This window comes from Notothenia rossii, assembly GCF_949606895.1.
Source record: "Notothenia rossii genome assembly, chromosome: 10".
NCBI classification, from domain to species: Eukaryota; Metazoa; Chordata; class Actinopteri; order Perciformes; family Nototheniidae; genus Notothenia; species Notothenia rossii.
This window is the reverse complement of record NC_136908.1, coordinates 25,102,075-25,115,918: the sequence shown is the minus strand read 5'-3', so window position 1 is coordinate 25,115,918 and position 13,844 is coordinate 25,102,075. Positions and strand designations below refer to the sequence as shown.

Genomic DNA, 13,844 nt, shown 5'->3' with positions numbered 1-13,844 from the left:
GGAAAAATGAGCTTATTTCTTCAATACCTTCCAGGTCATGTGACCGATTCACTCAAAATCAGTGCTGGGTCAAAGAACTACACTGGCTGCATAGGACACACCTCTTTTTATTGCATTTTAACACTCTAAATATTTTATATTAATATTTTGATGGAAAAATTAGCTTATTTCTTCAATACCTTCCAGGTCATGTGACCGATTCACTCAAAATCAGTGCTGGGTCAAAGAACTACACTGGCTGCATAGGACACACCTCTTTTTATTGCATTTTAATAGTCTACATATTTTTATATTAGTATTTTGATTGATATTCACTTGAACACAGAAAGTTTAATTGACAAAACTTTGCTTCTGAATATCTCAAAACTCCAATAATAGGACCGGTCTATATCAATAATCAAAGGTTTTGGGAGGCATTCTAGTCAAGGGTGGATGTTTTCTATAATGTGTCTCATGTTTTTGTCTGTATCTGTATTACTATACAATAAAGAAGAAAAACCCTCCATAACATAAGTGTTGTTTGTTTAGATGGAAAGGCAGTCATGGAATCCTTCCCTCTGATCCCGAATGTGAATTTCGAGTGTTCAAAGAAATACATGACACAGGAGAGGAGAGAACTGGCTCTCGAAATCCTTGAGGCATCAGGTAAATAAATATGAATATATGTATATGTATATATGGGTGTCTGTATGTATATATATATATGTATTTATATAGAAGCTGACATACATGTATTGTTATCTTGTTTCAGTCTTTGATGAGCACACTTATTGTGCTATGTGTGCTGCCTTAAGGCCTCCAGGATCTGGATCTCCCATCACAGACTGGGTGAGCTGTTGTGAAGAAAATGTGTAATTGTGATGTCTACATTTATTTATTTATTTAACAGGGACAGTGCACATTAATGAACATTTCTGTAAATATGCCAGAGTTAGCCAAGAGGCTATTTTTCATCTGTAGTCCCTGGACAGATTTTAAAAGTCAACCTAAAACACATTTAATTTTAAACAACTAAATACAATACATTTAAAAAATGCAACACTCACTACTGGAATACTTAAATCAAAAAATGTAAAAGACAGAACAATAAAACAAAAAAAATAAAACAAAACAATAGAGCATGTTAAAACACAGGGAGTGGGTTTTAAGGAGTAGATGATTGTGTCAGCTGATTCCTCACTAACACTTGAGTATTAAGACAACTGAATGGTAATCTAAGGTACAAATATATTATAAATACATTATTTCTTTCACTTCAACAGGTTCAGTGTGATGACTGCGAACGATGGTACCATGCCCAGTGTCTGGCAATGGACAGCAGAGACCTTAAAAAGGCAGAGACAGGATATTGGAAATGTCCTTTGTGCAAGTAATACTTGAAATGTGCTCAATGATGACGATTAGTAAAACATGTGTCCTGTGTAGCCTTGTTTGTATTACTTTCTGATCATTAATCACTGGGTCACATGACAGGGAAGCTATAGAAAAAACCCTGAATTTGTAATAGAAATATGAATATTAAATAGAGGATGTAATATTATCCGATATAAAGAGCTGTTTCTATTGTGTACAGACTAGTATTCAATTAATAAAGTGATTTTGAGTCATTAGTTATTGAAGAAATAAGCTAATTTTCACATAAAATTATTAATATAAAAGTATTTAGTGGGTTAAAATGCAATAAAAAGAGGTGTGTCCTATTCAGCCGGTGTAGTTCTTTGACCCAACATTGATTTTGAGTGAATCGGTCACATGACCTGGAAGGTATTGAAGAAATAAGCTCATTTTTGCATCAAAGTATTAATATACAAATTATTTAAGTATTAAAATGCAATAAAAAGAGGTGTGTCCTATTCAGCCAGTGTAGTTCTTTGACACAACATTGATTTTGAGTGGATCGGTCACATGACCAGGAAGGTATTGAAGAAATAAGCTCATTTTTCCATCAAAATATTAATATAAAAATATTTAGAGGGTTAAAATTGAATAAAAAGAGGTGTGTCCTATTCAGCCGGTGTAGTTCTTTGACCCAACATTGATTTTGAGTGAATCTGTCCCATGACCTGGAAGGTATTGAAGAAATAAGCTCATTTTTGCATCAAAATATGAATATACAAATTATTTAAGTATTAAAATGCAATAAAAAGAGGTGTGTCCTATTCAGCCAGTGTAGTTCTTTGACCCAACATTGATTTTGAGTGAATCGGTCCCATGACCTGGAAGGTATTGAAGAAATAAGCTCATTTTTCCATCAAAATATTAATATAAAATATTTAGAAGGTTAAAATTGAATAAAAAGAGGTGTGTCCTATTCAGCCAGTGTCGTTCTTTGACCCAACATTGATTTTGAGTGAATCGGTCACATGACCTGGAAGGTATTGAAGAAATAAGCTAATTCTTGCATCAAAATATTAATATACAAATTATTTAAGTATTAAAATGCAATAAAAAGAGGTGTGTCCTATTCAACCAGTGTAGTTCTTTGGCCCAGCATTGATTTTGAGTGATTAGGTCACATGACCTGGAAGGTATTGAAGAAATAAGCTCATTTTAACATCAAAATATTAATATAAAATATTTAGAGGGTTAAAATTGAATAAAAAGAGGTGTGTCCTATTCAGCCGGTGTAGTTCTTTGACCCAACATTGATTTTGAGTGAATCGGTCACATGACCTGGAAGGTATTGAAGAAATAAGGTCATTTTCGCATTAAAATATTAATATAAACATATTTTAAGTATTAAAATGCAATAAAAAGAGGTGTGTCTTATTTAGCCAATGTAGTTCTTTGACCCAACATTGATTTTGAGTGATTAGGTCACATGACCTGGAAGTTATTGAAGAAATAAGCACATTTTTCCATCAAAACTATTAATAAAACGTATTTAAAGTATTAAAATGTGTGTTCAATAACTGTATGCTCTGGAGTGAATTTGCTTCATATTCGCATCATGATCGAGAAGCTGTCGATTTATTAAAAAGAACATTTTTCTTGTGTAATTGTAAAAGTCATTTGTTGATGGTCCCTAAATGAAAGCCTCGTTTTGCGGAGAAGATCTCCCCGTTAAACTGACGCTGCTGGCGGGTCCGGGAAACTGACGCTGCTGGCGGTTCCGCGAATGTCCGTCGAATATCCAACCTAAAACCAAATTCACCGCGGTGACTCCGCCGCGTTACCCTGCAGTGTTTTCAGGAAAGATGTAGCGTCCTCCACCGATGCGAAATGCTTTTTCCCCCCGTCCTTGGTTGTGATCCGTAACCTCGCTGGATACAGGAGTGATGGTCTCAAGCCGCGTTGATAAAGTGCCGACATCACCTCCCGGTACGCCGCGCGTTGCTCCACGATCTCTGGGCAGTAGTCTTCAAAGATAGCCACGGGCTTCCCCTGGAAAAACAGCTTTCCCCGCCGCTTCCGGGCCTCCTGAACGATCAGCTCTTTTGTCCTGAAATGATGGATGCGGGCTATTACCGCTCTTGATCTTGACCCGGGACCTTGCTTGGCCGTCAGGACTCTGTGTGCTCGGTCCAGCTCCGGAGCTGTAGTGAGGACTTGGTCACCCAGAAGCTCCACCAGCAGTCTCGAAAAAAAGTCTGTGGGACGTGCACCCTCAATCGACTCCGGTAAGCCAGTTATCCTTATGTTATTGCGACGGCTGCGTGACTCAAGGTCTATAGCTTTAGCCTTTAGCTTGTTGTAGCTTCCTTCCATTGCTGCACAATTAGCCTCCAACTCTTCCATTTTGTCGCTGAGCTGATTCGCGTTAGCCTCGAGGGAGGTCAGGCGGTTACCGTGGTCTGTGACTGTCTCCTGGACAAAGTCTAATTTCGCTTCCAGAGAAGTCATAGCCGACTTAAATTCCTTGGAAAGTGCGTCTCGGTGCTCCTCCAGTAGCTTAACCAAGGACGCCATGCTAGCTACGGCAGTAGCCGGTGCCTCGTCTTTCTTCTCCTTTTTGCTTGCTTTCGAAGCCATTTAGCCGTTTCAACGGAAAGTCGATCGTTATGCGTAAAATAAATAAAACAATTAAACAAAAATCCCCGCGTTGTTTACAGGTAAGAGGTTTAAAAGTTAGTTGTGTGTTAAAAGTAGTGGGAGCTGGAGAAACACGCGTCTACTCCATTCCTCGTTGCCGGAAGTCCCCCGTTTTGATGTCATTTGATGCGAGAAATATGAGTTGTTATTTCAGATTATGTGTGCAGTGGATGTACATGATCTTTAGTTTGCTAGTTATTACTTCAGGAAATTCCGTCCAAAGAACGTTTTCATTGTTACCAAGGTGGTTGCTAGGGACGCTGCTATCGATATTATTTCCGTTATGTTGTGTAACTGTTTAATGGTGTTATCTTTATTGCTACCCCCTTCCCCGTCAATGTATAGTGTTGGTCCACAGCGCAAACGTATTAGTTTAACAAAATCCGCATCTAAAGATACGTTATTTTCCCCTGTCCAATTCCAGTCTCACATCACATCGTCATTAACAAATACCGGAAACAGATCGAAAACATTTAAAAAAAATAAAATAATACTTTATTCCAAGTGTGCTTGCTTTTCTCTTTGAAAGTCATCACATAACGACATTGTAATACACGGTTCGGCTGCATTAAATATTACATATCTGCCGTAGTTCTCTATTTATAGAGCCCTGATGAGAAGACTTCTAGACAAACATGAGGAACTGCCGCCAACACTAAAAACGTGACGTGGATCATAAATATATCAGCAATTAAACAACATCTTACATTTCTTTTCACACAACACGTCTCCTCGCAGGATCAACACTAATTCGGCCCACTTTTATATTTGATCCAATTGGTAGATAGGCTGTATTTACACCATAAAGGTGCACAGCTGATAGAAAGGGACACCTGGTGGTTAAAGCATGTTATTGAATTTCATAATTGTTATTATTAGATATAGGATCCGTATAAAGTATATTCATTACTCGTTATTCTCTAATAACTAATTAAAGACTGTATATAATGACTATTTTGCACATCCCTTTCAAGATTTTCTAAGGTTTATTGACATATATACACAAACGGTGTAGTTATGCAATGAATGAAAAACTTGGGTCGCAGGTTCCTCAATAGTGCATTACAAGACATTTATCAATATTTGTGCATACCTCCAGCAATGTTAACTATGTTGAAGCACTTATTTTAACTGATATTATACATTATACACTCTTATAGGATGTATATAGATATTTAATCTCCGGCCTTGTCAGGTATTGAACAATCAATAAATAAAGAACACAGAATTATTGAATATAAAACACAGAATTTGTGTGATTATACTAAATAATTTACAAATAAACACCACTGCATATTTACAACTGTTACACATGCTGATGTAACGCAAATGTTTCCAATAAAGTATATCTTATCTTAAGATGATCGATGGCTACTGCCATATTTGCAAAATGTGCCTCTGAACCTTGACAAGTACATGTTTCAGGCTTATCAATTAATGTAATGTAATGTAATGTTATCAATTAACAACAGGAGGGGTCACAAACATAAGACCAGCTGTTAAATAAAGCTCTTCTGACATAGCTGGCATGTGGGTATATATATTAATGCTGCCCATTATGGGCACAAGCAATTTTCACCCATTTATTAATTATATGTTTTAAATTTGAGTGTTTCCTATCCCCTAAACCACCAGGGATGTACACAGTATACTGGCAACTTATTATTATGGGAAATACGAAAACGTCTTTTAAAACTACAACTCCCAGTAGAGACGTGCCATAGATAGAGAACATGTTGCGAAACATAATAGCCAGCATGCATGGGCGCGGGAAGGGGGGTGCTGAGGGCGCTGCAGCACCCCCTAGCGGCAGGCAGGGGGTGCGGAGCTCCCCTGTCTGAATTATTATTTGACGGTTATTGCTGCTCCCGCTGTGCATAATCTGTGTAATATGTAGCCAATAAATTCCACATTGTTGGTCAAATAATATTTTGGCCTGCCCCGAATGTTTTTTCTGTAGCCCCGGATAATTCTACCTCAATAATATAATACATTAACCTTGCTTTACGTGAACCTCATCAAGACACTAGAAAGGACGGCAGGACTGTAATTTCCCGTGTTCAGTGAATGCAACAGAGGCAAGACACCACACCAATCAGAGAGTTGCATGGAAATAAAAGGGTGCTTGTGTCATTCAAGCTCGCGGCTCTGTGTGTGTGCGGAAATAGCGCATTTAGTGTGTGTGAGAGAGGGGGAGAGAGAGAGGGACCGGTGCCAGCAGCAGGGACCGTGTTGTTAGCATCTGGTTAGCTAGCTGCACTAACGGACATACGGAGCTGTTTGTTCCACAACAAGCTGGAGGAGAGCTCTCCTCTCAGACTGAGAGGCTCAGGTGAGCTAAAGGACTCTCTGAGTGTTTAAATAGTTAACTTTAGTCTAAGTTAGGACGGGGACGTGGTGGACCCTTTCAAATATATGGTTCAAATCCAGTTTTGGACAGTCTGCCGTGGTTCCGTCCCATTTCAAGCAGGTAGCACAATCTACCTGCATTGCATTACTCTAAACGTGTAATAACGTGCTTTAACCAGTAGGTGGTTTGGGTTAAAAACATAGGTTAAAAAGCTATCAAGTTTACAGTGTTATCAAAATAAAATATACGGCTGTTTCTGGTTTAGTTTACGACGGATATATTTAGTTATTGTTTTGATATTTTTAACACAAAAGCGATGTAAAAAACCCACAGCAACACAGAAAAGATGGTCTTAATATGACCCAGCGGTCTAGTAGTTAATAAAAAACAATAATATCAAAACAAAATATTACTACTAACTTTATTGTGAAATTCAAACTGAACGGTAAAAGAATAGTTTCCGGTCTATTCTGAGCCCGATCTCTGTAGATAAATAAAAATAAAGAACTACGAAAGATGTGTAATATATTTAATGCAGCCAAACCATTTATTACAATGCATTCATGTGATGACTTTCAAAGATATATAAGCTCTATATAAGCTGTCTGTACGGCTTCTCCGTGGATGCATTTCCGGGAACAGTGGAGGCGTTATGCACGGCCGGACTTATCTCAGCCAATGACAGCTCTGCATGCATCCCCTGGATATTATTTTAGTAACTGCTTGAACGGCGACGCGATGTTTACAGTGAGAACAGCTGTGAGGTCCGTGCAGAAAGCAGAGCAGTGTGTAAAATATATATCACTCAGTATAACAGGCCTACATTACTCTCTGTATTTGTATGCTTTAGTTTAGTAGATATCTACAAACAAAGAGTCGATATTTTTCTAAAACCATTTAGTGCTTCACATAGTAAAATACACAACGGCTGTATCCTGATGATATGCTTTAGGAGCTGTATGTGTGTGGTACAGTGTGTAGGTGTGTGTTTGTGTGTGTTGTACAGTGCGTAGATGCGGCGGACAGACGGGTCTCAGTTGGTTTGCATGGTGTCCTATTCTTACTTTTAATACTTGTAAATACAACTTTTGGCCTGTAATTTCAATTCCCCATTTCGGCGACCAGAGAGAGGGTGGGGGGATATGTCCAGTCTCTGATTGTGTTACGTTATTATGAAAGTGCTCTCATACTGGTTTGATTCTGAAATTGTATATATTTATATAAATATGTGTGTGTGTGTGTGTGTGTGTATGTCCGCATCTGCAGCCTGTTATTGTCTCATTATACCGCACTGTCAATGAATTAAAAGTAAATATATAAGTCGTCATGAACACATCTGTCCATCAGACAGAGTGCTGCTGTGCCTCCTGTCATCATTAATGGACGTCTCTTTAAAATGACCGCTCAGAGGAGTTCTCATTTCTCTAACAGCCTGCTGCTTCCCCTCCTCTCTCCTCGGTTCCCCTCCTCAGTCCTCCGCTCGCATCTCCTGTGGGCGGGACTAAGTCTCGAGGATAGGAGTCGAGGAGGGGAAATTAGAGTATTGAGAAACCTCTTGGGTGTTTCTCAATGTCGAGGAGGCTTGCTTGGTAGCACATACCTCCAAGTGCATGTTTTACATCACGTTCAATCCACGTTTTTGTAAAAATAAAAGCTTTCAAAGTTGCATACAAAAATACAAACAAGACAAATTATGGATAAATCATTTATTTCATTTGACAATTTGTTGTCGTAGCATAAATGAAACAGTTCGGTAAAAACTTTGTTAAATTATTATTTGCAATTTGAAAATACTTGAAAGTGTAGTTTTTTCTTCTCATGCCAACTTCTACTCAACTACATCTCAAAGGTGAATACATTTTTGAATAAAAGTCTTGCATTGAAAATTATTGAAAGTACTCCGACTGTTATAATATTTTATATTATATAATCAAATTATTATTACCTGTCCATTCATATGATTTTACTGTTCGGTTGAGGTGGAGCTTACTTTTTTTATATTTTTTATTGAAATGCAAATAATTATAATAATTATGAATACATCTGCTTATACATTTTTCCATACATTTTTGGATTAAAAAAAATTCTGTAAATAATGAGAAATGCTGTCACATTAACCCAAAGTCCAAAGTTACACTTCCACAATATTTGTTTTGCAAATCCAATAAAATGATTTGCATGAAAAAGGACTTAAAGAAAATGTCAATAGTTGCAGAGAGTACCTCCTCCTCCTCTGGTACCCTTCCTTGATGTTGAACACATTCAAGAAACTGTTCTAATGTTTGCAGGGCTGTATTTATTTATTTGATCATGAGCTTTAAACATGCTGAGCGAGACTTAAGCTGAACTGCTTTCAGACACACTTCAACTGTCTTCTGGTTTCTCACAGATACTTTTGTGAGGGTCTTCACAGGATGCATCAAACCAACACATCACGTGTGCTGCTCTGCCTCTCTCCCCCATCCTCGCACAATCCTCTCCATCAGGATTGACCTCTTTATAGTTGTCTGGCTCAGCTCCGCACCAAAACTTCAAACTGAGATATTTGGAATAGAAAGACGTGCTTTAATTAAAGTGATGACTTTGATATTAGAAATTGACAAATAATTTGTTTACAACAATCAAACCTGTTGTCCAGTGGTGATCCGTCTGTCCACAGCCATGTGTCCTCTGTCTTTGAGTCCGTCAGTCCGATCCAGAACTTGTCCTCACCTGCAGTCATTTTAACTCTGGCTTTCTGCTCCAGGAATTCCTGGACAGCAAAAACAAATATGTTAAATAACTTTTCTGTGCTAACTACTGCAGAAACAAAGTGGTGAATCGTGACCCTGCAGCAGTGTGTTATACCTGCTCCTCTCTGCTCTCTATCTTAACCAAATCTCCTCTTTGATGTCTGCATTCATTTCTGCTCCTTGACCATGTTGCTTTATTGGTGGAGAAATAATAGCATTTCCCTCCATAACGCTCCCAGCCGACTGGACATTTTGTACATGAGTCCCCTTTAAAAAGATCAGAGCAAAGTCTTTATTCAGGTGATACACATATGTTTTATGTGTGTGACAATCTGTCACTTCATCATCAGAAGATGCAAACATGTGAGAAAGTTACCTGTGAGGTTTTTTATCTCAGCGTCACGCTCATCTATCATCTTTTGGAGAATCGTATAGTTTGTAGAGCACACTATCCATCAGAGGCAAAACATTCCAAGGTCAATTTAGGGTGAAGGTTATTATTTCAGACATATAAGTAATGATAATATGTGAGTGTTATTACAAAATGAGTTAAAACAACCTTTGAGATTCTTTTCCACAGCCCGAAGATTTTCTTTGGTTTGGTTGTTTTTATACACTGATTGTTAAAAAAGAGAAAGAAAGTATGGTTTGTGGAATAGTAGTAATCTTTCCAATTTAGAGTGAGGATTATCATAAGGACAGATCTAGGTAATAATTGAAATGCAGAGAAGAAGAGAGAAACTCACAGTTTAGGCCGAGAGTGATGAGATAAGCTGCCAGGATAACGCTGAGAACAAACACAGCCGCTCTCTCTGAGGTGACTCTGCATCGTCCATCTGAAAATATCAAATACTCTGTGCCCAGAAAGAGAGAGACCACTTGGGATGTGTTTTCAAAAAGGTGAGGGTCATTGTTCTAAAGATGTTCTCGAAACATCAATTTATTTTAATGAGGACATTTGAACTTGTAATAATCTCCATAATGGTCTTTAAAGCAGAAGTAACCCCTCATTTGTATTTGAATCTGTTTGTATGAGGGTGAATAGGTTAACACATGTAACTTAGATTTACCAACATTTTTTTTTTTTGGATACAATAATTGTATAACAAGTTTTCCAAAATAGTATGTTTAAATATTCAAATTTGGCAGTATCTTATCCAATAACTCACTCCCCATTGATACCCCCTCCACCCAGATCCCCAACCTCTGTGTCATATTTGAAAAGACCCTCTCCTTCTTCCCATGCCTACCACATCAGCAAAATTGTTTCCCCCCCCCCCCTCAAGAACATTTTCCGCCTCTGACCCTCCCTCTCTTTTACTGCTGCTGAAACCTTCATCCATCCCCCCATCCAGACTCTACTACTGCAACATCGTCCTCTACAGTTTACCAAACAAAATCACCCACAAACTGCAATACGTCCAAAGCTCTGCCTCCCTCCTGCTCACCTCCACCGATACTGATCACTCCGGTCCACCACAACCTTCACTGGCTCCCAGTCAAAAGCAGAAGAGTCTACACAATATCACTCACCACCTCAAAGCCCTAAACAACCTGCCCCCCCCTATCTCTCTGACCTCGTCCACTGTCACATCCCCACCCGTTGCCTCAGGTCTGCAAACACCCTAAAGTCCACCAGGACTACTTCAGACCTGGGATGACAGGGCCTTCTCTGCTGCAGCATCCCTCTGGAACGCCCTCCTTATCAGGCAATCACCAACCCTATCATCCTTCAAATAAGCCTTCAAAACCCACCTCTTCAAACTGGCTTCCCCCCCCCTCCATGTCATAACTCTGCTCAGGTAATTGTTCTCCTTTTATATTAAGCTTTTATGTTTTTTATTACTAACCAGGAAGCTCTGTAGATGGCCGTCTCCTCACAATGCCGAATTCAGAGTAAGTGGTTTCAATCGGTGAGTTAGCGCTTCCTGAAACACAAAACACAAAACTTTCTGAAAAAGCTGTGAATCTGTCCTCAGCACTGATTTAAAGTGAGATGAAACATTCATATCCCTCAAACATCAGAAACAAAGGCGTCTTCTAATTATTTCTGAGAAAGCTATTGCAAAGCAATATTGAAAGCAATATGATCGATAGATAGATAGATAGATTATTATACTTCAGACTCACCGTCAGTGTTTCCCCTCTCCATTGTAATCTCCTCATTAGAATACACAACTTCAGCTGCAGACATTTTATCGCTGTGATCGTCAGTGACTTTGAAAGAGAACTACAGGAGCGTTTCACTGCACACTATTAGAAGAAAAAAAGACTTCCTGTTGGACCCGTAGATGGGGAGGTCTTTAAAGAGAGTTCCTCAAAATGTATCTAAAGGAAGTCCTTATAAGGTTGTTTTTGCTTCCAGTCCAGATAACTTAACTGTCAGGTCTACCACATATAAACTTAACACAAAAAGTAAGGCAATTTGTGTTTGGTATACGATTTATATGTTGTAACAATGCTTGTTGGCAATACATCTTATAATGTTTGAAAGCCTGTTTTCTGACCTTTCCAATGGTACCACATTTGGTAGGAACAAGCATTTGTGGGATGAGCAGCAGAGCTGAGTATGTGGGGTGCGCCCATGAAAAATTTGACAAATCTCCTCTGCCAATGCCACAGAGCAGCCACTCTCCGGTCTCGTATGGCTGCTAGGAGCCTCAACATGTGGAGGAACATTATGTTCAGCGGTGAGTTCAGATTCTGCCTAGGGTCACAGTGTGGAGAAGACGCAGAGAAGGCTAGGAGTGGAGAGGATGGCCTGCAGTCCTGACCTCAACCCCAATGAACACTTGTGGGATCAACTTGGCCCTGCTGTAGGAGAGGCTGTGTTTGGTTCTTCCACACGCTACTGAGGCTGCTTGTTAAATGAATCAATTGTTCATAAATCAATTGTTGCCAATATGTCTGTATTTGTCAGACTTCAATCATCCAATCCACCAAACAACACCAAACTAGAGTCAGCAGCAAAAAAAGCTATTTGGCATTGGCAGAGGAAATTTGTCACAGTTTTCATGGGCGCACCCCACATACTCAGCTCTGCTGCTCATCCCACAAATGCTTGTTCCTCACATTGGAAAGGTCAGAAAACAGGCTTTCCAACGGTATAAGATTTATTGCCAAAAAGCATTGTTCCCTTACTTTTTGTGTTAAGTTTAGTAAACAAGTCTCTTCACTCAGGTGTTTTTCCACAGGCCCTTAAAACTGCAGTCATTAAAGCCCTCTTAAAAAAGAACAATCTAGACGCTTCAGTAATGAACAACTACAGGCCCATATCAAACCTCCCATTTCCAGGTAAAATCATTGAAAAAGTTATTTTTCAACAGCTGAGTTTCTTGCATTTAAATAACTGTTTCGATGTGTTTAAGTCAGGATTTGAACACAGACAAAATATAATCTTTCATCTATTTGTTTGTGAAAGAGATATTTCAATTGTTCTCTGTTTGGAAAAACTACTACTAATTATGATCTGTAACAATGGAGTCCTTATAGAAAAGGGGTTTTATCGTGGGAAGCTTGTGTGGTAGCTCTCAATACTCCCACTGAAACACTTGATATACAAAAGTAAATAAATAACGTGTTAAGATTCTTAAACTGAGTGATGCTTCAGAAGTGTTTAGTTTAAAGTACATGTTTGTTTGTCTAACAGTTAAATATTATTGTAAAAAAAACATATATATATATATATATATATAATAATAATTATGTCTGTTCTTACATGTGTTTGTTGGAGGCACAGTGAAGTTCCTCTTTATTGAAAGGATGTTGTTAAAATGCAGGATGTTCATTTGACTTGATAGTGTGTTTGTTGTTGATCATTCTGTGACATTTTTTGAGCGAGCTTTCGAAGCACAAATAAAATGTTCTGTAAAAAGATTTTTAAATCCTTCACTTTACTAAATTATACATCCGTAATTATTTTTTACTTCTTACTTCATAACATGCATCTGACAACTTTAGTTAGCTACTTCTGTTAGGCTCCAAGCCTGTTTTTCAGGTCTTAGGCTCGAAAAGGACTTTTCCACAACACATGACAATATCTTCACTTCTAAAAAGGGGTAAATTAATAATCTTTTTTCTCAAAGTAATGATAAACCTGTGAGTTGGATGCAGAAAAGTCAGAATCAATATAGATGTTTTTTATTTTAAAGAAAATTCAGATTGAACATAGTAAACAAATATTTTTCTTTTTTACTTATAGTGAAAACCACCCTTGAATGATGGGTTAGTAGACTAAAAGCTTTAGGAATCCAAAGTACAACATATAATAAGTACCCTGTATCAAGATTGATGCAAAACAAATGACATTTGACCTTGTTAGAGAGGTTTAGCAAAAAAAAACTATTGGGTGGAAATGGGCGTATTTGCCGTTTCTCTGGTACCCAGTGGTCGATTTTGATGATTGACATCTCTTTTGAACCGTTAGAGCCAATAGAATCGATGGAGAATTTCCACATACACACACGTTACCATTGAGAAATGAGAGCAATGCGCACGCAGTTTGCCCAAAGCGAAACCTATTTTACACTCTAAAATCTGAAAACTTAAAACTAGGTTTATTGCTGATGGATTATCAGAAATCATTTCAAAGTGACACATACACATTGGATTAACCTATGGATTAACCTTCAGCAGCGTTTTTATCATTTAACGCCATTGAAGACAACTTTTGATCAGAATAACAGCTAAGGTAAGAAATGTGCCGTGTTTGCTACCCAATGCCACGTGTT

At 38.3% G+C, this 13,844-nt stretch overlaps 1 protein-coding gene and 1 long non-coding RNA gene across 3 annotated transcripts; one reads left to right on the top strand and one right to left on the bottom strand.

Annotated features, from left to right (window-relative positions):
- Positions 1–532: 532 nt before the first annotated feature.
- LOC307023188 lies at positions 533–1,422 on the top strand. The gene is made up of 3 exons (XR_013803618.1): positions 533–645; positions 752–828; positions 1,263–1,422. It is a non-coding gene; the product is annotated as an uncharacterized lncRNA (long non-coding RNA).
- A 6,651-nt stretch (positions 1,423–8,073) lies between these two features.
- Positions 8,074–12,656, bottom strand: LOC307021059 (C-type lectin domain family 4 member E-like). 2 transcript variants are annotated; one of them, XM_079652826.1, is made up of 8 exons: positions 11,245–12,656; positions 10,965–11,042; positions 9,861–9,968; positions 9,674–9,730; positions 9,491–9,562; positions 9,230–9,381; positions 9,010–9,134; positions 8,074–8,918 (listed from the first exon to the last, which is right to left on the bottom strand). In XM_079652826.1, the coding sequence occupies exons 1-8, from the start codon at positions 11,306–11,308 to the stop codon at positions 8,747–8,749; spliced, it is 828 nt and encodes a 275-aa protein (XP_079508952.1). In that variant the 5' UTR covers positions 11,309–12,656; the 3' UTR covers positions 8,074–8,746. The 2 variants fall into 2 exon arrangements, with proteins under 2 accessions (XP_079508952.1, XP_079508953.1); XM_079652827.1 differs by having other exon boundaries at positions 9,861–9,950.
- Positions 12,657–13,844: the final 1,188 nt, after the last annotated feature.